General features: G+C 37.3%; 1 protein-coding gene across 1 annotated transcript in view; it reads left to right on the top strand.

Moving 5' to 3' along the window:
- LOC135220852 (leucine-rich repeat and immunoglobulin-like domain-containing nogo receptor-interacting protein 1) overlaps nt 1–27873 on the top strand; it is a 474574-nt gene that overhangs the window by 316166 nt on the left and 130535 nt on the right. Inside the window, 4 exon segments of the mRNA XM_064258419.1 lie at nt 626–844; nt 5219–5316; nt 14805–14934; nt 21717–21811. Of these exon segments, the coding sequence (XP_064114489.1) occupies nt 626–844; nt 5219–5316; nt 14805–14934; nt 21717–21811 (542 nt within the window).

Genomic DNA, 27873 nt, shown 5'->3' with positions numbered 1-27873 from the left:
TAAAGGAAATGACAATATAATATTAGCAGCATTGAAGTCATCATAAACTTTGACATTGAGGAAAGATCTCCCCACTTCTTAAAAGATTCCAAATGACAATCTGGCTTAGGAGAAAGAAAGAATACAGTTCATTGAAGGCTTGGCTTGGCTGGGTAAGCCTTCAACCTCTCATAAGTCTTAATTTTGTCGTGTTTTGTGTTTCCTAAAACGATTGCAATGTCTGAATGTCAAATTTTCATCAGAGGAAAAATGAGAGAAGTCATTTTTAAATCTAATGTTTTCTGTTTTTTGACATTGTCTTTCACAGGTGTTCATTTTTATTTCTGTGTAAAACTTTTAGCGTAAACCATATCATATATTCTATCTGTTGCAGTGCCATATGCAGAGGAATAATGATCTGTTACGGTTTCGTTACCTGTCTGTCGTACCAATCATTAATCTATAATATCGTTGGTTTGATGTGATCATATTAGTGTCATAAAATGGAATTCCTTCTTTGTTTGCTTCTTTGACTACACTTTTCACTTCATTTTCTGAAAATTCGCCTTTTATCGTATATAGTAAGTACTAAGTGCTGATTTGACGAATGCCTGCCCTTAAATGCACCAACCCACTGCTGCTTCAGGTGATGTGCAACGGGGGCGGCATGGCAGACCTTCCCTTGAATCTGCCGGACACGGTGGAGGAGCTGAGCTTCGACCGGAACAACCTGTCTTCCCTCACCACCGACATGTTCCGTGAGTGGAGAAAACTGCGCGATATTTCTCTCAACGATAACCATATCAGGATCATCAAACCCTTCGCTTTCAGGGGACTCGGACACCTGAAAAAAATCTTCATCCAGGTACGCGGCTTCTCTGCTTCCTTCCTTTTTGGATCTCCTCTTTTCTTTTCTCTTTTATTTTTCCTCTGCCTTTAAACGATGGTCAACTCGTTGTTTAGTATAGCTGGACGTCTACTTTTTTTCTTTCTTCTTATTTTTTTTGTTTCAGTGATGTTGTATTTGCTATGAAATAAATTTTGTTTGCTTACTTTGTATTACAATATGAACACAAACTGTAATATTTAGGGTTTTCTGTATATTTGATTAGGATATACTGAGTGGCTGAGTCAAATTCAGAGGATTCATAACTATATGGAAACATAGTCGAGCTATACTTAGCGATTTCTGTCTACATCATTTGAATAGAATACTACTGTGTTTTTAGTGGAAAACTTCCTTCTTCTTTACTTGAATTTGCTTCTGCATCCAGTTTTATCGCATAACGTCAGCTTTAAGCGGTTTATTGTTTGGCCTACAAAGATTTAAACATATTTATCATAGAAATTATATTATATTAGTCTTTGTAGTAATTGCTGTTTCATCAAGAAAAGAAAATGCTCTGGTCACCTAACTAACCCTGGGTGTTTGATAGACTCCCTCTACTAAGATTGGGTCGAACTTCTTGACCTACGTCCGCTTCAAATGAATGATACCCACTCTTGATGAAGACCATTTAGAAGGAAATTGTTGTGAAACTTTAATTATGTTCACTTTTGCTGACACATTAAATGAAAAAGTCCTATGAGGCAAATTTTGAAAAATATTGAATATTATCCGAGGACTAATTTACTTCTTCATCTGTTTTTGTCTTATATTTTGTGTATCTGTTTGCTGTCATTTATTTGTTAGTTCCGTTGATATATCTCTCTACTCCTTTTTTCGCTTTTTTACTCACGTGACCATTCAAGACTGTGAAAATATATGTACATGATCATTATTTATAATTATAATAATAATAACAATAATATTAATAGCAAAACTGTAAAAGATTTAAGTTTCACAAATGTCGGTTTGCAAATTTTCCCTGTGCCTCTCTATCGTTCATCATGTTAGTTTCTGTATAATAAATTCTTTTCGATTCTACTGATTCAAGTTTGATGCTCACTTGAGTTCATCACGAAGTGAAAGATCTCAGGTAGAACAAAGTAGCTCGGGTGGTCAAGTATAGTTTCTTATTCAGTTAATTATAGAGGTTTCATTTCCGTCGTCGCAAATATAGTTTACTATGATTGAAATATGAAAGAGCAGACTATATTAACCAGAGAGAAATCATTGCCAAATCACAGATGTAGTTTCTTGATTCCTTGATGGAACTCTCTTTATCGAATGATGGGCCACCTGGAATAACAGTATTTGCATGTGGTCCCACGAGATTTGCAGCGCACTTGCGGGGCACGCGACTTCCTCGTCATTCTGGCGACCTTTTCTTATTCAGACTTCCTCGTGACCCTTCTCTTCTCGGGCGGCTCTGAGGAGCTCGGATGGGGTGGGCTGTACAGCTACCCACGCCTGCCATCCAACCACTTCTTTCAGTCAAGTCTAAAAGTTTAAAGTACTCGCAGTTAATGTTGCCCTCCAAATATTTAACTCTCTCTCTCTCTCTCTCTCTCTCTCTCTCTCTCTCTCTCTCTCTCTCTCAATATAAAGTTAGCATTAGCCTTCTGCATAGCAATGCAGTTTTTTTTTTCTTGTCTATCAGATGTTTCTCTCCAGTAATTACGATTTGTCTTGGATTTCTAGAGATGGTTACTTTGTGGTGTCGATTATGATTAATTTTGAATTACTGAAGGAGGGAAGTTTTCGTTTTCGTTGAAACAAAATATATTTTCACATTTCTAAGTTTTCATAATGTGATCACTGTAAAATATCGAAAATCACATGAAATTATTATTATTATTATTATTATTATTATTATTATTATTATTATTATTATTATTATTATTATTATTATTATTATTATTATTATTTTACGTGTGTCAGATGTATTTTCCCCTATTGAATATCTATTTGATCTTGAAGGGTTAGTTATCGATTGGGGATCGAGAATTTCTTGTGGAAGTATTCACATTTTTCCTAAAGTTGTACACATATCTATTTAGCTTTTATTTTGGATGAAAAATCTTAACTCAGAAGATTTCAGATTCCTCGCAAATCAATGAATCAGTCAAATAGAGCAAAATGAAATACCAGAGCACTCATATCCAGTCAGGAACGTTCACCCAGTGAACAGAAGATCGAGGAGGAGCCGCAGGAGAAATGATTCAACTACAGGTGTATCACTCAGATCAGGGACGAAGTTATCTTAAATTCTCTTTTAGCATTCTAGAGTTGTCATTATTCCGAGATCCTGAGATCACAAGTGCAGGTATGATCACATCTCTAGGCAGCTTTAGTGCTACTTATTGAAGGAGAAGAAAGAAGTTTCCATTCATACTTTAGTAAGTTGAAAGTCAAGGGAGAGGTTTCCATTGCACGAAAACTATCATCGTCATTATTACGGAGACGTACGACGTAAGTTTTGACAACTCTAAAAGGATAAGTATACGTAATTGAAGATGACGTGAAAAGAACAGACACTAGCAGATCGGAGGACATACTCTTCTTTGATGTTCATAGCATTACCTGAAGAATTTCAATATTTTCAAGTTATTCTTTCAATAAGGAAGAAAAACCGCTTATCATGGTACTTGCTTTTCAACCAATCTGGAAGCGACAGACTTTTTTCGTGGCGCTGAATGAAATCCTCCTAGTCATCTATTGAATCGACTCTCCTGACTCATACGGTGGAGCAATTAAGGAGCTGGACCTGTCTTATATTACCCAGAACGTCATGCAACTGTCATAAACGTTATTGGGTTGTATAACAGTTAACGGGTTAGATGCCGTTAAGTGATGGACAGAGGACGTAGCATGACGCATTTATTGTAATGTTGGAATTTGTTTCAAATTCTCATGTTCCCGTTTTTATTTATCAATTTTTTTATTTATTTATTTTTGTTCCTTGTGAGTTTATTCACGAAGTTTCCAGTTCCTTAGCTATTATTTCCATGACTTATTTTGAAACCGGCTCGTTCTAAAAAAAAAAAAATTGGTTCACGTTTTCACAAGATATACTTCCTCTACAATATCTTCTCTTCTTTGAAGCAGGTAGCATGCCTTCGCATACTGTCTGCTCTCGTAATATTTGTTTCCTTAATCGGGATTTTAATTTTCCTTTAAACTTTGATTTCATAACCTTTCCTCTCGAGCATTAATTTGCATCGCTATTACATTTCACTTTGAATTTTTATCTTCTTAAAATCCCATAGCCATGCTTTTTCCTCCTTTCCACAAAAAACGAAGAAAATAAATTTCAGCTCCTGGAAATCAAATCATCTGGATAATGAAAGATTGTAACTAGTGTAGATAATGCTGTAACGAATGCTTACCTGTAATTTCCATGTTTCCAGAAAAAATGAAATCCTTGTCACACGTGCCTAGGGTGATGTGGATATTGGTATAAAATCATGTTTTCCTGAAGTCGGACTCATTTATGGTACCTTCCAATATATCGGCTTAAACCACCTTATTAACGCACACATACTCGAAGGATGCTTTTATAGATTCTCTTTTTTGGAAATGAACGTATTTGTACAGTTGCACAACTATAGATGTTTTTTAAGACATGCTTCTAATACGTTTTTTTTAAAGAACGTTGGTGTTTTCTCTAAAGAGATCGAAAATAATGACATTCTAATGATGTGCATATTTTATACTTTTACATAGTGTTCAAATATCGTTTCCAATCTTTTTCCAGGTTGACAACATAATTAATGACTTGATTTACAATCGGTTAATTATACTTGATCTTTTGTGTTGGCAAGAAAGAGCTTTGAGAGCGTCTTGTTGCTTTCAGTCACCTGAATAACATTTGAGAGTTTTAAAATAAGACCTTCTCCTTGTGTAGTAAATCTAGTACTGTGCTGTTATAAAACTTGATTGTCCTCAGTTATCACTCCAGGCTTTAAGCGAATGGGGACGTTTGTAGTCAAGTCAGTTTTATGTTATGTGGTTCTTTATTATCTCAGATTCATTTCGCCCTTGTCTGTATTGATTATTTATAATACTACTGCTGTGGCTATTACATATAACACACACACACAGACACACAGACACACACACACACACACACACACCACACACATATATATATATATATATATATATATATATATATATATATATATATATATATATATGTGTGTGTGTGTGTGTGTGTGTGCGTGTGTGTGTGATACACACACACACACACCTGATTACTGAGCCTCATTATTGAAACCAGACTACCAAAATCTTGAATCGGTGTAATCCCCGTAACTGGAAGATTCCTGTTCACAAAACTGTTTCTGTCCCCAGAACAACCCCCTCACGGAGCTGCCTCAGTTCGCATTTGCAGGGCTGGAAAACGTCAGTCAGATCAACCTCTGCAACAACAAAATCTCAAATATCCAGTCGTAAGTATGAAATATGGGATTAAACAATGGCGGGGCCTAGTCTTACTTATGCAGATATTTAAAGGCTGAGATAATTTAGTGAGTTGCTATTGGTAGATGGGTGTGAATTATTACTTGGTTAATCCTTTGCTCTAGATGTGATGTATATAAATAAGTGAAACTTTACCGTAGCCTCTCATGGTACATGCAGTTACAGGGTCCTAGTAGGTATATTAGTTAACTAACATTTGAATCTGTATACCGTAAATTTCATATTATTTTTTGGCAATTGCGTTCCAACATATACCCATCGCTTGCTTCCACGAAGGACAGACAGGTCGCTCAGCAATTTCTTCCTACTACATCGAGGCAGTTATTGAACTTCTCAACCATGATAACCCGTTCTTTTTCTCTATTGAGAAACCACCGCCTGTTTTCTAATTAATGTATATTGAGGCAGGAAACTTAAGTGCAATAACCATAATAACATACCATTCATGTCACTGAGACCGTTAGGTCAGTTTCCCGAGGATACTGATCGGAGTTCGGAGATTTTCCTACGTATGAGAGGAGAGACTCGGGTCATAACTGGATTTTTGGACTGGGGTCGCGCTGTTTTTCAAAGGCAACTGTAGAGGAAGATTCTGATATAAATCAGTTTGGGAGCCGCGGGAAACAGGACTGCTTGATTACGTTGACTTGAAAAATTACTCTTGAGCGTTTCGCATAGCCATCGATTATAGAAAAGAGCATTAATGCATGGCAGACGCCACAGGGGAGCAGTTGTCGTAATCACCAACTTGTCTTTGCTTCAATAAAGTTCAGTTTAAAGGAACCAACGAGAGAGCTGACCGAGTACCTAGATTTAATGCAGTGAAACTTTGTGAAAGATGAATAGCCAGTTTTTTTGTTGTTGAATGCCGAAATCAGCTTGTAGTTCTAGAACCACATCTGAGGAGATGCAGCAGACATAGTATGAAGACTGGTTTGACATCGAGACAGTATATCAGTCGACTAGAAAAGAAGTACTGGGATATGGGGTGAAAGGACAGAAACCTCGGACATAGACTGAACTCAGGGTATAAGGGACGATAGACAAAAGCTAAAGATGTCTGTAGACGAATTTCAGGGAGGAGATGGAGAACGGAGAGTACTCGAGTCTAGGTTGTGAAATGAAACTTAGATCAAGAGGAATTGAGAAAATGTCTGTGCAAATAGCCTGCTTGTTTGTATTCATGGAGTGCCATTGGCATCAGGGTAGCCATCAGATTGTTGATTAAGTATTCACGGGTGGAAAGAAAAGGAGGAAAATAATTGTCAGAAGAAGAATTAAGACAAAGTTGGGCTGAATATGTCTGCGGGGTTAGGAATAAGAGATATGAAGGAAGATATTTTGACTGTTACGCCAGAAGCTAAATAAGACCTCTAATGTTCTTATAAATGAATACACAGCTTTTAATGTGGAATCAATAATTAAGAACCAAGAAATGGAAAACCCCAGCTTTGGATGGAATCACTGCAGACATTATTTTAGCTAAACCTGAAATGACACCTCGTTTACATACTAAGCTGTTCTACAGAATATGGAATGAGGAAACAACGCCTGATCATTGGGGATTTATTGAGTAATTATGAAATTTAGGTCTTGAGACCAAGCGCCGGAACCTGCCAGGATTATTCAGCGCCCTAATGAAAATGAAACATATATTAATATGATTAATTATGAATAAGTGAATGATAACAGTGTAGTATGAACGTAAAAAGTGAAGAATGTTGATAGGTAAAACCAATAAAAAAATAAATGATCAAACTTTCATATTTAAAAATATATACTTTATAAAATATATGACTAAAATCTTTACTAAATATGCTAAAATCATGTCTCATTAAATTAATCAGATTCTATCAGATAACCCATAAGGTTATCTACCTCAACAATCATCATCATTTAAAATTTCTAAAATAGTCTTACCAGCTATTGAGTACTTTCCCCTAAGACGATTAAATCTAGGACAATGCACCAGCAAGTGCTCAACGGATACCTGACCATCACAGTGAGCACAAACTGGGGCACAGGATCCCTCTCAAATATAATTGTGGGTGAAGCGGGTATGGCCAATCCTAAGCCGTGTTAGGATAATCTCGAATCTTGTTACGATTAAGACCCGAACTCCAAAATTCAATACTTTATCTAATATATCCCCTCTGTGGATAAAATGGGGGAAGTCCATCTCTGCTGCCATTTCTTATGGATGTGTCTTCTAATGACTGGATACATATCCAAATGTGGCACCTTAATAGTTAAGAAATCCCATCTTGCAGCATCCTTTGCTTCAGTGTCAGCCAGTTCGTTGCCAGTGTGCCCAGGAACCCAACAAAACTTTAATTTGTGGCGAACAGAAAGATTTTGATCCATCAGTATAAATTTTCCAGTCCCTTATGTGCCTCTCATCATGTTCCAAAAACTTGTTTCTGACTTCTTCCGGACGACCTCTCTTCCCTATCTCTTTAGTGCTTACATCTATTGCTCGAATAAACCAATAAGGGATGCTAGAATGTTTAACTTATAGGATCTTCTGCGTTTTTGTATTTCCATCCTCCAGTTCACCCAGCTGTCTGATTTGAAATGGTGTTGAAGATCTACTGAATCTGAAAAGACTTTAATCACACTGTTGCAAGATCTCAAAAGAAAGATTCTCCCTTGTGCTTTTCAGCCGCATGGTGTATCTCAGACCTAGCTCATGCCTCCTTTGGTCCAGTGGTAACTGATGGGAGTCTACATACATCATTTCAATAGGTAAAATTCTAAAAGCTCCATTGCAGAACCTTAGCCCCATATAATGCGCAATGTCCAATTCTTTAAGTTTAGTCTTTGAAACAGATGAGTATACTTGGCAGCCGTAGTCTAAGTTAGATAAACATACTGCATTGTAAAGCCTTAACAACGATTTCTTATCAGCTCCCCAATTAAAATTAGATACTACTTTTAAAATATTTAGTGATCTCTTCACTTTCACTTTTAACTGGTTAATATGATTATTCCAAGTGAGCTTTTCATCAATGACCATGGGTTCCTTAATTCGGCGCCGGCTGAACCAAATAGCAACAGTTTTTTTATTTGAAAAATCGAAATCCTTGCTCATTAGCTCACTTGCTTACCATATCGTTGGCTCTTTGCATGAACCTGCTAGTAGAAACTGCATCATATCATGTGCAGTACAGAGCCAAATCATCTACAAATAAAGAACCTTTAACTGGTGATGGTATATTTTCTATTATATCATTAATGGCAATAGCAAAGAGGGTGACACTAAGGACACCATGAGGAACTCCCTCTTCTTGTAAGAAAGATCACGATACATGATTTCCAACTCTTACCTTAATATATCTTTCCAATAAAAACGAATTTACACATAGGATCATTTTTCCTTAATGCCCATCTAATACAACTTTTTGTATGGTACCAAAGAGCCATGTGGTGTCAAATGCCTTTTCCAAATCAAAGAAAATCCCTATTGTTTGGCTCTGTTTAGCAAAACCTTGCTGTATTTGGTTTGAGAGCCTGAGTAAGGGATCTAAATTAGATCTTGTTTTCCTAAAGCCAAACTGAAATGGATAAAGTAATTTATTTGTTTCTAAGTGCCATACAAGTTTGGTGTTAATCCTCTTTTCCATCAGCTTATAAACACAAGTGGTGAGAGTTATTGGTCTGTAGCTGCTGGGTAAAGAATGTTCCTTGTTTGGTTTCTTCATAGGGATGATTAATGATAATTTCCTTCTCTTAGGAATAATACCAGTTTCCCAGATTTCATTTATAATATCTAGAAGAAATTTCTTTGACTTTTCTGGAAGATGTTTCAGCATTTCATAAAGTATTTTATCTTCACTGCACTGTTGGTGGTAGTGTCATTAAAACAATTATATGCCACTGAAATGGATGGAAATGATTTTACATTCTTCTCCATGAGAGCAGGCTTGCTAAATTTCTTCCAGTCTGCTTCATCTACCTTCCATTTAGGAGATGATTCAGATGGCTGATTCTTAACCGATTTTATATGAATTGGGAAGTGGTCACTCCCATTTGAATACTCGTTGACTGACCATTCAAAGTCAATATAAATACTGGATGAGCAAATGTTCAGATCAATTGCTGAGTAGGTATTCGAGTAGATATTATGATATGTCATGGTTTCATTATTAAGTAGTGATATCTTGACCATCCATAATACTCTCCAACATCCTACCCTTTGCATCTGCCATGTTCCCACCCCAAATGGGGTTGTGAGCATTAAAATCTCCAAGGAGGAGGAACGGAGTAGGAAGCTGATTGATCAGTAAATGAATATCATTATAAGTGAAATTCAAATCAGGAGGAAGATAGATGAAGCAGAATGTATCTTGCTTGTCTAAAATACTTTAGAAAGTTACTGCTACAGTTACTGCTACAGAATGCAGATGAGTATTAATTGAAAGCAAGGAGTGTTGCAACGACTTATGCACAATAATTGCTGCACCTCCCTTAGCTCTATCTTCTATTGGTGGTGGAGAATTATATATGTTGTAATTTAATCCAGGATTATATTGTGTGCTTCCAAACTGAATTTCTTGGAGACACACAATGTTTGGGTTATGGTCATGGAGCAGTGCCTTCAGCTCTTTGCTTCGAGCCCTGAGACCTCTACAGTTCCAGTGTAGTATTGACATGAAAACTACTTTTTGGGCTTGGTGGAAGGCCCTTTGGATGGAGCCTTCTCATTTGCTCTCTTCTGTTTATGAGCATTATCAATTGATGATTTGGAAAGGACTGGTCTTGGCAGGTTTGGTTTATAATCTGTTGATTTACTAGTGCCATTTTGTTTCCCTGTCTTGTCAAATTGTACTAAGTAATGCAAGTTTAATTGGATTTGATGGAGGAGAGGGTGAGGTGAAACGTCTCCTCTTTTGGTGTTTTTGCTCCTCAGTCACCACTAAATCAGGCAGAGATGAAGCCTGAGACAATTTCAAGGTGGTTGCATTGAATGTCATCTTATCCTCCTTGGAGGCTTGCATTCTGGCCTCAATAGGCCGAGCACCTGACCCAAATGGCTGGGCAACCACCACAAGGGTTGATGCGCCTGCTATATCAGAGGGTGCTGCCACTGCACCCCTAGTGGTAGAAAGGGGTAGTGGCTTAAGAGCTTGAGTGTAGCGCATAGGTTAATGTCCTAATTGTCTTTTTGCAAAACCAATACTTATATGCTCTGCATTGGCTCTATTTAGTGCAGACAGTTCAGATTTGTATATATCACAATTTTTGTTTTTTGGAATTATGTTCCAGTCGAAAAATCACACACTCTGCTTTTCTATTGCACGTATCATCATGACGGACACCAGAGCAATCTATACAAATTTTAGCATTTTCGCAGTTTTTCTACCATTGGCCAAACAGAAAACAATGATAGCACTGCATTGGTCTTTGCTGTAAAGGACGTACTCGTAACCTTTCATTTTCAAATATGACATGAGGAGATACTTCAGAGTTTACGAAGGTTAAAATGATCATGTTGGCAATAGCTGCCTTTTTCAATCTCCAAACTGAAGTGGGGCTCATTTCTAGAATTTCTTTTTCTGTCATGTCATATACTAGGTCTTTATCAAATAGTACTCCTCTCCCATAACTAAAGCTGAAGTGGGGTTTGATCTTCGTAATCATTTCATCACTTGTAATGTCCAACAAGGTTAGCATATATGCTTGGGTTGTGGACTTGGTATGAATGAGAACGGTGTTTCTCCCAAAGCAAGAAATATCACCGCTCTTTATTCTTCCCACTTTTTTCTGAAGCAAATTTTGTAGTATTTATAATTTTCCTCCTTAGCTGAAGCTACGAGCCACATTGGAGATTTAGAAGTTCTTATTCTGCAATCTGCTTTCTCTCTGGTTTATCTTGAGCCAATTTAGATGGCAAATAAACATCTAAGTCTTTGAGGGCTTTGTCTGTTAAGGCTCCTCGTTACTGTAGCTTCACCGATTTGTGTGGCACTTATCAAACTGCTAGCGTTTAGACCCTCATCATGGCTACTAAAGGTAACCCAAGCTTCCCATTTAGATTCACTATCAATAAAGTTCATCCTGAGTTCTGCCCCAACGATTTCAAAGCTGTCTGTCAAGATTATTTCATAATCAGAACTGACTGGTAAGTCTTCGACATTGATTGAAGTCGTCATCAATGAAGCATGGCTAGAGGGTCCAGGGAAGGGGAAGTCAGGAGGGGGATCAGAAGATATGTTATTACTGCTTTTTATCAATTTATTTTTGGAGAAGTCATCAACATTAGAGAATTTTGAATCTCCATGGTAGGTGCAGAGGTCGTCATCTGTGCCAGGAGAGCACCAACATAGAGGCCAGGGGTACTCAAATCCTTACAACTGCTAGACATTAAGATTTGAGAGGGGAGGAAAAAATAAACCTGGAAACCTTAAAGATATCATCAGCCTTTCATGGAGTTTATTAATGTGTAATTATAGAGGCATTGCACTATGTCGGTAGTAATGACAGTATTTAGTATATTTATTGTTTATAGTCTGGAGAAAGTGACATGAAAAGCTTAGAGATGAACCATGTGATTTTAGAAAAAGCTAGTTTCGCAGATCAGATATTTGTGTGTAAACTTGTTGTGCAGCAGTTTATGACCATTTAAAATACCCTTCCGATGGCATTTCTTGATTACAAGAAGGCATTTGACAGCATCCATAGGCCAATTCTTATGGAATCAAAATTATCCATGAAGGAAGTAGATGCAAAGTGGTCTTGTCAGGTGAAATGATATTTCACTTTTGTTGTTTTCCTCTCTCATAGATTTCAAAATGAAATAAAGGGGTCGGTGATGGACTAGAAGGTGAGAATGGAGTAACGATAGAGAGATGGCAAACTTTGAATTGGCAGATGATGCTGTCTCATTCTGCAAAACACCACTAAGATTTACAAAACTTTTTAATAGAATGCATTACATATCGAGAGTGATGGGATTAAAAATAAATCTGAGAAAACTGACGCCATGGAGGGACGAAATAACATTAGATGGAAAGAGGATTATTGAGGTTGAATCTTTCAAACATAGGAACAATGATATTGTGTACAGGTCTTCTTGATTTGGAATTTAGCAAAAGGCGAAAATGGCAAATCGAATAACGGGCAGACTGAATACATTAGACTGAAATTTCTGTCAAAAGTAAGATTGTTCATAAACCTGGTATTTGTGTTGCTCTTGGGACACGAATATGATAAGACTGAGAAACTATAAAAGATTTATAGATTTGAAAATATAGCGTTAAGATGAAAATTAAGAGCCGGCTGCCAGGATAGAATTAGAAATTATACCCTAACGGAAATGGAGGATGTACTAGATGAGCTATTGAAGAAAGGAAGATGAAGATGGTTAGTAAATATCCTTTCGAACAATCCCTGGGAGAATAATACTTGACATTGTCTGTTAATTGGGCTCCTTTGGGCACCAGAGGAATTGAAAGACCCAGACCTTCTTGGATGAGAAGGGAGGCTACAGATACGTGAGTGAAAAGTCGTGGAAGACAAGCCACAGGAAACATTTTATCAAGTCTTCCCACCAGACTGCATCAAAGATCCGATAGGACTCTCAGTCTGTATCTTAATTTCTTTCACCATCGGATCAGTACACTCATTACTGATTATAATCCTCTCATATATCTGTTAATATGCTAATTACCTACGTATTTTCCCAATTCACAGGTAGTATCCTTAAACTTCATGAGTTTTAATAACGATTCGAATATTATCTGTAATAGTCGAGGTGTGCTGAATTTGCAAAAGACCAAGAGTCGAGACGTGGTTCAGATCTCAGGGTGCAGATACGATTGCGTTATTATCACCTCTGTGCAAATACCCACATCCATATATATATATATATATATATATATATATATATATATATATATATATATATATATATATAAATGAATGTATGTGTGTATTCGAACATAATTCTGAAATGTATCGAGCAATTTCAACCAAGTCTGGTATACGTATGACTTATTATCTGGAAAAGAATACTGTGGATGTAAGACATCACTAGCACCAGAAAGGGGTTCCCTGAAACGGGGCTGGTTCTGCTTGTAGGCTGAGTAATTAAATAAATGTTACAGGTTTATCTGACCTCATTTCGGTAAACACTTGACTTACTATCTGCTAAAGAATACTGTGGTGGTAAGACATCACTGGCACCAGTGGTGGAAATAGGTCATTATGGGCCCTGGTGCAAATTATTTGAGTGGGCCTCTATCATGAAAGCAAAATTAATTGCCATTTAATGATGATACCTACTATGATATAGATAAGAATAAAACCTACTACTACTACTACTACTACTACTATGATCATCATTATCATTTATATTTCCATTATTTCTATTGCCTAAACACATTTGCAAAAATATTACCAAATCAATCTACTAAGACATGATGGGGCTAGATGGGCCCCAAATCACAGTGGGCCCTGGTCCATTGCGTCTTCCCTACACCCCCCAGTAGTTCCGCCACTGACTGGCACTGAAGGGCTGACGTGTAAAAATAACCGAAAACGACGGATATTAGTGTCTAATCCATAGTTTTTGAGGTCGGTGAGATGAACAATGACAATCCCGATACTCTTAAGTCCATCTTCAGCCCCGATAGAGAATGGGTGAGAAGGGGTGAAAAAAAAAATTGTCAAAAATTTTAGATATCAGTGTCTAATCCATAGTTTTGAGGTCGCTGAAATGAATAAGGAAACTCCTGATGCCCTTTTAAGTCCAAGTTCAGCCCCAATAGGAATGGGGATGGAGAAGGGGTATAATACAAATTTTCAAAAATGTTGGGCAAGGTAATTAAAGCAACTATCTTACAGAAAAGGAAGATGGTGAGACAGTTTTTATCCTACGGATACCACTCATTCCGACGGATCTCCCTTTTAACTTTTAAGAGATTGCAATTTCCAGTGAGAATGGCATTCTTGATCACGATCAACAAGGCACTGGACAGTATTAGATACTGTGGAGTGGATTTGAGATCGTCACGTTTTTCCCGCAGACAACTTAATGATGGTTGCTCAATGATGAGTTCACCCAAGAATGTATTCATTCTTGCTCCTGATGGTGAAACTAAAAATACTGTTTACAATCACATTTTGTGTTAAAGTTGTATTATAGGTTAAAGTAGTATTATAGTTAATTTGTGAAAGGTTTTACTTTATATTTTATATACTGTATTTATATTTTTAAAAATCTATAAATAAAAATTCTTTGATATTACACTGCAGATAGATTTGGTTCCTTTTCATGTCTAATAGAAGGTTGGGATAAATAGATATCAGGGTGTGTTCTACATTCTGGGTGTATACTATGGTCTGGGATTGTTCTACGCTTTGAGTTATTACTGTGCAATGCTGGGTACGTCGGCTGGTATATATTTATTTTCCTACCCATCCTTCATTATTATTGTTATATATTATTTGCTTTCAGGTATGTGTTTGCAGGAAGCAGAAATCTGGGCATGATTCTCATACAAGACAATCCTCTAATACGAATACAAGCCAAGGCTTTCTCAGGGCTCCGCACTGTGCAGTTCATTTATCTTCCTTCGTGGGTTAAGGCAAGTCATGTCATCTTCACATTTTTAGATGCTTTTACCTCTTTCAAGTCACAGTCAGTAAGTCATACAAAATGCTCACGCATGTGCATCCGAACACATATGCATGTGTATGTATGTATACATACACGTACATGCAAATGCTGTGTGTATATATATATATATATATATATATATATATATATATATATATATATATATATTACACAGAAATCCTCATGAGGCCCTTGTTATCAAATTCTTCTGACAGTATGTTTTATAGGTAAGATATTTGGTTTGGCCTTGAAAAACAAACTTATTGCTGTTGCTGTGATGCATTGATCCCATTTTGAGTATAGCCTGTGGTTGCTGAATCTTCAACAGTGATTTAGCTAAAGTTGATAAAGATAAATCCTAACAAGACTCAAAGATTGATTGTTCGCAATACTGGGACATTGGATCTCCCCCTCCATATCTTCGTAGTGACAGTGTTTCTATAATCACGTGTAACTCGTGACAGTTGTTCTTTAACTAAGTGTAACTCATTCAAGATTCCATCTACCAGTTTGACAGCAGATTCACTCTTGACATACAAATCCCGTCTAACTGTGATTCAGGTGCACAAAAGATCAATACATATATTGAGTCTTAAAAGATATTTGGGATCCCTGTCTCTCCTGAGGAAATGTTTTAGTAATTCTATTTTTCCATGTTTGGAGCTTTGTTGTTTTTGTTTGGTTTTCAGCAACTGATTCCCTTCTTGAATTGTAGACAAAAATGAATACTGTTAAATTTCATATCCATGATTGAGATATTAATCTCTTGCTTTGGCGTTCACTGCTGTAGAAGATATTTCTTATATCTGAAGATTTTATTCAGTCAGATCTTTCCGGAATACTATATAACCCACATTGTACTAGATATACAGTTCATTCCGATAGTCTTACCTTTTCTTCTGTTATGTTCAGCACCGTAAAAGTTTTGTCATTTTTATCGTATTGTGACCACATTGTGTAATGATCTTCCTAATTCTGTAGTTGAATCATTCAAACTATGTAGAAGTTCAAACTTGGTTCAAATACTTTTTGTTGAGCGTGCTAACATGAGGCTCAAAAGTTAAATGTGAGTCAAAAGCTCTAGGTATAACTTTTGATTCACAAGTAACATGAGAAAAGCATCTGATGAAAATAAGGCTTCATATCTTACTATAATGGGCGTTATGTCTGTCCGTCCGTCTGTCATTCAATCACGGCCAAACGGTTGGTCCGATGAGCATGAAACTTGGCAGGGTTATAGTGGGGACCCCTAAGATGGTTTATAATGGGGTTTCATCCTACCTCCCCCCCGCCTCCGAAGGGGGTGGGAGTGAGAAGGGATTCCCTGATACGGAGCTCGTTCTGCCCATGAAACTGGGCGGATGATGCCCATAGAGTGCTAGTATTTATAGCAGTGGTAAAATCATTGCAACCTTCTTTTAGGTAATTTGTACTTCCTTTACTGGAATACTGTTCTCTGTTGTGGATGTCTGCCTCTGCCAGAGATTTATCTTTTAGATAGAGTGGTTTGTGGTGGTAGGTTTCTGTTTCCTAACAGTAGCAGTTATGACTTGGACCATCAACGGATGGTCTCGTTTGTCACTTTTTCATAAGTTGTATTTCAACAGAGATCTTTCACATTCGCAATTGATCAGAGATCCCCTTTATCTGTCGGGAACAACCAAATTCGCAGAACAGCAACACCAAATGCAGTAAATGCGCCTCGCTGTCGAACTTCTCAGTTCCAGAGGTCCTCTATTCCTCACACTGTTGGACTGTAGAACAGCCTCCCCGATTATGTCGTGCAATTGGAACTTCGGAAGCTCAAACGAAAATTCAGTGCATTACTATCCTAATAGCATTCTTCTTTTTTATCTGTTTATCTATTTAATATGAATTTTTTTCTCTTTTGATAAGTGGGATCTCTTCTTTGCGTATTTCACTTTATTCCTCTTAATTCTTCCTAATGAACACCCCTTGTTCCATATGAATGGGTTTCATAAACTAATATATATATATATATATATATATATATATATATGTATTATATATATATATATATATATATATATATAGATATCATAGATATATATTATCTATATGATATATTTAATTAATAATATATATATTATAATATATCATGGATGTATGTATGCATGCATGTATATATGTATGTATACATATAAAATGTCTTTATTGGTTTATTTATTCTTCATAGCTTATTGGCAGTACTTTCAGTATCTCTAGTAGTTTTTCCAGTTTTCAAGGCTTCAATCTTGAAGGTCAAGAAATAAACAAAGATGGCCTTTTTAAAGTTGGCAATCTTTTTCTGTGAAATGTTAAGTTTGTGTTAAATGTTTATTTTGGATTTTTGTTTTCTGGTCAATTTTTTGTATGTAATCTATTATAACCATAGTTTTATTGTCAATCTAGTGTATCCCAGAAGAAGGAAATGGGTTAATGGTTGAAACAGGTGCCGGCTTGGGGTTGAATAGATTTAGAAACATAATTGCAGTTTTTGTTTATCCCTTCAAGACTTCAGCCTCAAAGACGGGAAGGATTACTAGAGGCTATAGAAGTGTTGCCAGAAAGGTACAGTTGTGCATGAGCTGCATTTGGAACAGCGAGATCCTTCAATTCCAGGGGCCTCATTAGGGAAAGCAGCACATTATAAAAAAAACTGAAAATTAGGGAATAGAGAATGGAAGAGCTGTAACAAAGAAAACCAGATAAACTAGCTAAAATAAATAGGAAAAATAATAAAGCAAAATTTATAATTAGATATTCGAGTATATATGTTATGTATTTATGTATATGTATAGCTATATTTAACCACCCATTAATATGGACTTTGTGTAAGGACAAACTTATCATACCTCGAGGTACAAACCTACCACAATTGCCAAATTTACCAGGAAATGTAACGTAGCGCTGCATTGAGATCAGCTTTTAGCCCCTTGGATAGGTAAATGGTTATGGCTGCTGTTAAGTTTTTTCTTATTATTATTATTATTATTATTATTATTATTATTATTATTGGAGAAACAAATCCACAGTTATGGAAATGTACATATATTTAAATTTAAAACTTTACGGATAGCTTTCGGGAACTGTTCGGTTCACCTTTTCAATCTGACACGTTGATGTAGCACTCCAGCAAAGTAAACATAACAAGAGTCAAAATTAGAAGCGACTTGTTTATGAACTATGGAACCGGTCGTCAAGCATAGATCAGGCAAAGCTGTTGTTTTCTTCCCAATTTATGTGGTGATTGAGCTTAAGACTGTGACTAACTAACTCATTGTTTTCTGCATGGTTGTCCCCTGGGGTTCTGGGTTGCATTCTGCCTCCTTAGGAATCCATCACTCTTCTTACTGTGTGTGCCGTTTCTAGGATCACACTCTTCTGCATGAGTCCTGGAGCTACTTCAGCCTCTAGTTTTTCCAGATTCCTTTTCAGGGATCTTTGGAACGTGCCTAGTGTTCCTGTGATTATGGGTACAATTTCCACTGGCATATCCCATATTCTTCTTATTTCTATTTTCAGGTCTTGATACTTCTCCATTTTTTCCCTTTCTTTCTCTTCAACTCTGGTGTCCCATGGTATTGTGACATCAATGAGTGATACTTTCTTCTTGATTTTGTCAATCTACGTCTGGTCTATTTGCACGTATCATCCTATCTGTTCCGATACCATAGTCCCAGAGGATCTTTGCCTGATCATTTTCTATCACTCCTTCAGGTTGGTGCTCGTACCACTTATTACTGCAAGGTAGCTGGTGTTTCTTGCACAGGCTCCAGTGGAGGGCTTTTGCTACTGAATCATGCCTCTTTTTGTACTGGTTTTGTGCAAGTGCCGGACATTCACTTGCTATGTGGTTTATGGTCTCATTTTTCGTGTTGCACTAACTACTTATGGGAGAGATGTTATTTCCATCTATCGTTCTTTGAACATATCTGGTTCTTAGGGCCTGATCTTGTGCCGCTGTTATCATTCCTTCAGTTTCCTTCTTGAGCTCTCCCCTCTGTAACCATTGCCATGTGTCATCGCTGGCCAGTTCTTTAGACTGTCTCATGTATTGTTCGTGCATTGGTTTGTTGTGCCATTCCTCTGTTCTGTTGGTCATTCTCCTGTCTCTGTATATTTCTGGGTCTTCGTCTACTTTTATCAGTCCTTCTTCCCATGCACTCTTGAGCCACGTCTTCACTGGTTTTCAGATATTGCCCCAGTGCTCTGATCTCGATGTTTGACGCAGTCCTCTATGCTTAGTAGTCCTCTCCCTCCTTCCTTTCGTGTTATGTATAGTCTGTCCGTATTTGCTCTTGGGTGTAGTGCTTTGTGTATTGTCATATATTTCCTAGTTTTCTGGTCTATGTTGCAGAGTTCTGCCTTCGTCCATTCCACTATTACTGCGCTGTATCTGATTACTGGTACTGCCCATGTGTTTATGGCTTTTATCATATTTCCGGCGTTGAGTTTTGACTTGAGTATCGCCTTAAGTCTCTGCATATATATTCTTTCCTGATCATGTCCTTCATCTCTTGGTTTTTTATATTCCCTCCTTCCATTATTCCCAGGTATTTGTATCCCGTCTCATCTATGCGTTTGATGTTGCTCCCATCTGGTAGCATTATCCCTTCAGTCCTTGTTACTTTGCCCTGTTGTATGTTGACTGGGGGACATTTTGCTATTCCAAACTCCATCCTGATGTCCCCAGATACAATCCTTACAGTCTGAATTAGGGTATCTATTTCCTTGATGCTCTTACCATACAGCTTGATGTCGTCCATGAACATCAGGTGGTTAATTCTGTTGACTCTTTTCTTGAGTTGGTACCCGGTAATCCCATTTTCTCTGCAGTACTTTTGTCATGGGAATCATGGCTACTACGAAGAGTAGTGGGGACAGTGAGTTGCCCTGGAAGATCCCTCTCCTGACATTCACCTCTGCTAGTCTTATTCCAGAGCTTGTAAGTATTGTATTCCAGTTGCGCATTGCATTTTTGAGGGATCTGATGGTGTTTTCCTCTGCCCCATATATTTTCAGGCATTCTGTTAGCCATGTGCGTGGTATCATGTCGAAGGCTTTCTTAGTGTCTATCCATGCCATGCTTAGGTTGGTTTTCCTTCTCTTACTGTTCTTCATTACCATTTTGTCTATCAGGAGCTGATCTTTTGTGCCCCTACACTTCCTTCTGCAGCCTTTCTGTTGGTGGGGGATTGTGTTTGTATCCTCTAGGTAGTTGTATAGCCTTTCGCTGATGATACCTGTTAGTAACTTCCACATTGTTGGTAGGCAGGTGATAGGCCTGTAGTTACTGGCAATATTTCCCTTACTCTTGTCTTTCTGGACAAAGGATGTTCTTCCTATTGTCATCCATATAGGCGCATGGTGATTTGTGATACAATGCTGGAGTTGTTCTGCTATTCTTGGGTGTAGGGCCTTGAAGTTTTTGAGCCAGTATCCATGGACTTCATCGGGACCTGGGGCTTTCCAGTTGGGCATTTTCTTTAATTGGTGTCTGACTGTGCCTGTCGTGATGTCAGTGAATATTTGTTTTAAAAGAAATAACATAAGGTGAAAACAGATTAACAAATATATAGATGAACAATGTAAATAAGTTGTTAGTGTATATATCAGTTCCCTAAGTAAAGAGAATCTGGTATTAATAGGTTATTTTCTCAGTAATGGAAATTATGAAAATCTAATGCGGAAGTTGCAAATATATATATATATATATATATATATATATATATATATATATATATATATATATATTATATATATATATATTAGAATACAGGTGGAACAGCTAGTCAGTCGATATATGAGGATCAGAGGGCAGTGGAAACAGTCTGGTACATAACATCTTTATTAGTGCCGACGTTTCAAGACAAGAAGTCTCATTGTCCAGGCTGTAAATAAAAGAACATAAGAGAACATGCCAAAACATGTGGTAGCAACATTGAATACAATCAATTTAAAATCATAACAAGGGCCTCTTCCGAGCTAGCACTATCTATTCTAGAATCGCTAACCATCAAACAGACAGTACCATTGTTGAATGCCCAAAACTCCTCCACCCCTCTCTACCTGTCGTAACCGTCTTCTTTGCTTTTCACCTGCCCTTATTCCATTCGCCCTTCTCCTTTCTGTATAGGTTGGTACCTCCTGCAATGATGAATGTATCCTGATGCAAATTTGGTTTTAAACAGATTTTTGTATAATTTGTTTGTTTTTATGATTTACAAGGTTTATTCTTTTATTTACAGCCTGGAAAATGAGACTTGTTGTCTTGAAACGCCAGCACTAAGGAAGATGTTTTTATATACCAACCTTTTTCCACTGCCCGCTGAACTTTATATATATTATATATATATATATATATATATATATATATATATATATATATATATATATATATATATATATGTATATATACAAAATTTTTATATTTATACTTCACAAATATATTGGAAACTCAAATCAGTTGCTGAAAATATGATCACTGTAACATACATAGATTGAATCCAGAAGTGAATCCCAGTAGACACAAACCGTTAACAATTGTTAAAGTAAAATAATGTAAAAGGATTATTTTTTAGTAATCATTGAGCAAAAAGAGCAATGAAAATGTCCACACTCTCTCTTGTTCTCCGAGTCATTTTGGAGTGCAGTTACAAAAAGAATGAAGTTGAAGGTATACAGGTAACAGATAATAGTACTGTAATGCTTATCTATTCTGGAAAAGATGAAACACTCTCTTTTCAGGTGATTGAGTCCGATTCTTTCTTTGACCTTCAAGGAGTTGGCCTTTTACGTCTTCACAGTCTGGACCTTCATGCTCTGAGGCCTTACACGTTCAGGTAAGATTGGACTGCCACTGAGAGGTGGGTTTCATGCAAAATGAATCTGGAACAGGTGCGTTTGAAAGTATCATCATCTAGAATTCCTGAAAGCAGTATAAACCTCTGAGTAATCAACTCCAAAAGAAAATATCAGCAATTGGTCTCATATAAGACCACAACATTGTCAACAACAAACAACCTGTTTATTCAACACATCCCAAATCAGCAACATTACCCTGTCTAGTTAGCTTCGCAAATCCTGAAATCACCATTAACCTCACATTAGCCCAAAATCCTCATTAATCCTCATTGGTGAATCCTCAATAAATCCACACTGATACCACATAACCACATTAATCCTCAAAATCCTCATTGATTCCACACAACCATATTAATCGTCAAAATCCTCAAAACATTTCTTCAAGAAATCCTCATTGTTACCATACGGGTACCCAAAAATTGTCCATCCCAATTTTATAACCACCAATATAACCAATATAAAATACACCACCAAAGGCTAAATCCTAAGCCACTTAGACACCTCTAAATATAACTCAAAGTAAACCATTTACGATACCGCCACATGTATATAACACCCAAGAATCGCCTCGTTGGGATATAAACCTCAGAAAACCACAATCCACGAATTATCAACCACATACTATATACCATTATATATCGCCATATTACCACTGGTGAATATAACCTCATAGAATACACCAAGAAATCCGTAAAACCACAATGCACCAGTACCACCCCCAAGAGCCATAATACCACGTAGAACTACAGTCACCACCCCTTTGGCTCACAGAACCACAGATCACCACCAAAAATCATAGCCACCAGAATTCAACACCAAAAATCGTCCTCAAAAAATCAACACCACCAGGAATCACAAAATCACCAAAAATCACCACCTGGAATTACCAAACCACCAAAAAGCACCACCAGGAATCATCACCACCAAAAATCATCACCCCAAAACTTCCTTATAATATTTCTCCTCTCCACGGTATTTTCCCACATATTTCACCCAATTATTCCATTATTACAACAATTACCCCAGGGGTGTTTACACCAAATCGCTGCAGTTGCGTATAATAAGAAAATAGTAAAGGAACAAAAGAAAAAAAAGAATGTTACATAAGACTGATTAATCATATTTCGTCATCCATTTGCAAAATCTAGAAAAAAAAATGCAACTGCGCAGTGTACCTTTCATTTTCCCGTCTTCTTAATCTTTGATATATGTCAATTTCGACCGACCTGTCTTTTCATCTAAGAATACAAATCTGTTTCCTTTCTTTTCTTCAATAATGCTAAAAGGACCCTCAAACTTTGGACCTAACTAGCAATTTGGTTCATTACTCACACTGATTTTCAGAAATACATTATCTTCAAAATCAATTTTAACATCTGATGATTTCTCGTTGCTTCCTTCTACCATTTCTTGGGTCTTAGCCTCGAGATTACGGCTGAGAGAAGCATGTCTCTCTTTTGCTGTGGAAAAGTATATCTTAGTTTTACCAGACCACTGAGCTGATTAACAGCTCTCCTAGGGCTGGCCCGAAGGATTAGATATTTTTACATGGATAGGAACCAGTTGGTTACCTAGCAACGGGACCTACAGTTTATTGTGGAATCCGAACCACATTATATCGAGAAATTAATATCTATCACCAAAAATAAATTCCTCTGATTCCCCGCTGGCCGTTTTGCTGTGGAAATTAATGCCTCGATTGTATCCTCTCCATGATGAGGTATAGGCAATAAATCAAATGTGCCTCGCACTTGGCAAGCAAACAATGCTTCGAATGGAGACATTTTAATGGAATCATTGACCATAATATTGGTATGTCTAACTGTATCTATATATCTATATCATTTTCTATCATTTCCTCCTATAGTCTTCCTGAGAGCTTCGATCAATTTCCTGTTTGCTCGTTCACATAACCCATTAGCTTTGGGTCTGTTTGGAATAATTGTTACTTTCTGTATCCCTATGACTTCTGCTAAACACTCAAAGGTCCTGTTTACAAATTCTCTACAATCGTCAGTCAACAAAACCTTGGGCGAGCCATATCTGCAGATGACCCCATTGAAAAATGCTACAGCTACTTCTTCGGCCGTTTTATGCTTAAGTGGAAAAATTTCCACTGTCCTCGTTAGTTCATCTTTTACTACAGTAAATACCTGTGGGCATATCTTGATTCACAAAAATTCCCCAATATATATCCATGTGTATTCTTTGAAAAGGTCTTTACTTTGTATTGGATATGACCCTATTGCAAGAAATTACCCTTGCGGGTTTACAAGCATTGCACACTGTACACTTTTTCACAAAATTTTCCACATCTGTCCACATATTTTTCCAAATATACTTATTACGCATCTCGTTATATATCTTCTCTACCCCCAAATGTGGATTACCAAACTTGCAATGTACTATATCTAAAACCACTGGAATTAGAACTCTCGGAATCATGATCTGTGTCATGTGCCCTTTACTTTCAATTGTCCTTAATTTATATATAATTTTCCTGGCCAACAGATTACCAATTCTAAACCAGAAAAAAGTAACTTATAACCTTTCATGATTGATTCCCCTCTGAGGAGTGCTTTTGTATCTGTCAAAATTTCATCCTCATCTTGCCTCTGCTCTATGAGACTGATATCCCCTTGTACAGAATCACTAGCAACTACCCCAACTTGAAATCCTTCCACATCATAAAAACTTCTACTCAGGGCATCTGTTACTACATCTAACTTGCCCTCTATATATTTGAGCTTTGCATCAAAGTCTCTGATAGTTAGGAACCATCGAGCTCTTTTGGGCGACAGATTGGGCTTATTAAAAAGATCCAATAATGGCTTGTGGTCTGTTAGATCTTCCACTTTATTCCCCATTAGCAACATTTTAAAATGAACCAAGCTTGATACAATTGCAAAGGCTTCTTTATCTACAGTAGCCACTAGTCTTTCATTGCTGCCCTTTGTCCTAAATTTCCTGCTGTAATATCCTATCGGATGGGATTTTCCATAAGATTTTTGAATAAGGCAAGCACCTAAACCTTCCTGACTGGCATCAGTCACTAGTGTGAAAGGTTCACTGAAATCTGGAAATTTCAGAAATGGGGGATTCATTAATGCGTCCTTAACTTTCTGAAATGCTACTTGTTGCGGTTCTACCCAATAAAATTGAATATCTTACCGCAACACATCTCTTAATGGAGCTGCTATATTAGAAAACCCTTTCACAAACCTACGGAAGTATCCCGCCATCCCCAGGAATGACTTAATTTGCTTCTTTGTCTTAGGGACACGAATATCTGCAATTGCTTTGACTTCATCGTCATTAACTCCCTCTTTAGATGTGACATGACTTAATATGTAATTTGCTTCTTCAAGAAGGAACACTTAGCTAGCTTAATTTTCAATCCTGCTAACCTAAGTCTCCTAAGTGCTTCCTTAATCACTACCATGTGATGCTCGATCTAATCTGTTGCAGTCAATATATCATCCATGTACACAAAGACATTTTTACCAAATAGCCCATGCAAAACTGTGTTTACTAACCTCGAAAAAGTCATAGGTAAAACAAACCAAAAGGCATCCGTGTAAATTCAAAACGTCCCTTGGGCACTGAAAATGCAGTATATTCCTTGCTATTTTCACTAAGAGGGACCTGCAAAATACTCCACATGAAATCCATTTAACTAAATATTATGTCCCCAATTTCTACGAAAAGGTCTGTTATGCACATGACTGGATAACGGTCAGGGGATTGTTTTCTCGTTCAAGCGTCTAAAATCTATGCAAACTCGGACAGATCCGTCCTTCTTCCTTCTTAAGCACTGCCAACAGAGGAAAGTTGTGTGGGGACACAGTGGGTCTAATAATTCCTTCTTCTTCCCATTTACTGACCTCTTTCTCTACCTGTTCTCTAATTTTGAAAGGTATTTGTATGCAGGAACAAAAATGAGTTTTGTCCCTTCTAGATTTACCATATGTTTTAACACATTAGTCAATCCTAACTTATCCCCTTTTAAAGCGAAAGTATCTCCAAATTCAGCCAAAAGTTCGCTTACTGCATCTATATGCTCCTTGTAGTCTGCATTAGCTAAATGTTCCCTAAAGATTTTCTTTCTTATTTGCAGTTCTGCTTCTGAAAACTCAGTTTTCCCCTCTACAATAGCCACTGAACTACTTTCATTATCCCAATCTTGGAGATCTACCACATAAGTGTTCTGATACTTTCTAACTGTATCATTACAGTTCAATAATTCCACCCATGTAACACCAGTATTTGATACTCTGTTCACCAATACAGTGCTAATAACCCCTCTTAGTTTCTCGCTACCCTCAATTATGCATACCTCTTTGGGTCTTTTCAGTTCCCTCAGCTTGATTTTGACCATAGTCCTTGTACCTGGATTTAAAATAACATCCTCTGATAAAACACCCTTATATTTGTGGTCATAATACATGGAATCCTTTTGTTCCACATCCCCATGAATATCACCCTTATTTGTACCAGTGTCCCTTATTCCATCCACCATAACCCCAATGTTAGTATCAGTATCACTATTGTTATTTCTCATATTACCACTGTTAATGACACCAAAATTGTCACCAGTACTCCTATTATAAGCACCATTATCACTGATATCCCCACTATAACCACCATTGTCAACGCCATTATCCCAAATATCCCCATTAACACTGCTGTGATCACTAATATCCCTGTTATAATCACCAACACCCCTGCCAGTATCCCCCATATTATTGGTATGTTGACCCATACCACCGCCGGAATTCCTACTAGTATCACTGATGTGGCAAACATTTTTGCCCATATTATTACCAATATCACCGCTGGTATTCCCCACATTAACCTCTGTATCCTCAGTTTCACTTATATCCGCATATGGAATAAAAACACCTGGTATCCCATCCGTTATGCCATTAACATCTGTGTGGACCAATATCCTGTGTCTCCTACTTGCAGGATTGTCCAGCAAGTCTGTTGCCCAACGCAACCCCTTTTATCACCAAAAATGGATCTATCAATACTCTATCCCCAGAGCAAAACATATTCTTATAAAACCTAAGGTATTTAGTCTATGGGCTTGCACATCACACACCGTCTCTGTTGAGGGTTTCAAAGGGTATTGAGAAAACATGGACTGATACAGGATGTGGTCCATTAGATTAACTGAAGACCCTGTGTCAGTGAAAATTGGGATCTTCACATCTCCCACTGTTCCCTTTACTATCGGCCTGGGTTGTGGGGCTTCCCCAAGAGACCACAATGGCACGTACAAATCATGTTTTTGTTGATCGGCTTTCCAAAAATTTCACCGACCCCTTTGCCCCTTTGAGTAAGTAGCTTTGAAGTTCTCATATTATAACTCCCGGATTTCTGAGGTGTGGGTATTGTATCTCTCCATTTCTGAGACAGACAAAAGTGATCTGCATTTTTGCATATTCCACAATATTTGACTCTAACTACTTTCTTTGTGTGCCCTGGTTTATTACAATTGAAGCAACGACACCTGTGTGTCCTGATATTTGACTCTAACTACTTTCTTTGTGTGACCTGGTTTATTACAATTGAAGCAACGCAACTGCTGTTGTCCTTGATCTATTGATCCTCTCTTATATTCCACTTTTGCACACAAACAGGGAGAAGGAAAATCAGAGTCTCTTTGTGTTGTATTTCTTGGATTTCTTTGACCAGTCCCATTAAAAAATGTACTAATCACCGTGAGACATTTGGACATGTATTTCTGGATTTGGGAATAAATCAGTTCCTCATCTGATGTGGGTTGGGTTCAATCTTTTCATCAAAGCTATCTGCAATGGCGTCCAGGAAGTCGTGTAGAAGCTGCGATAAGTGAACCAGTTTCTGTAAGTTATCAAGTGAAATATCATTTCCATTTACCCATGTGGAATTTTTCAATTTCTGTATCCATTCTCCTGAGTCAAAAAGTATTGAGCTATACTCAATAAGGTTTTTATTACTTTTCCTAATCTTGTAAAGACCTCTTAGGTCTCTCACTATATCTCCGTGTTCCTTT

This window comes from Macrobrachium nipponense, chromosome 2 (assembly GCF_015104395.2).
Source record: "Macrobrachium nipponense isolate FS-2020 chromosome 2, ASM1510439v2, whole genome shotgun sequence".
Taxonomy (NCBI): Eukaryota; Metazoa; Arthropoda; class Malacostraca; order Decapoda; family Palaemonidae; genus Macrobrachium; species Macrobrachium nipponense.
Note: the sequence above shows the minus strand (reverse complement) of the source record. Positions and strands in the feature narration are given on the sequence as shown.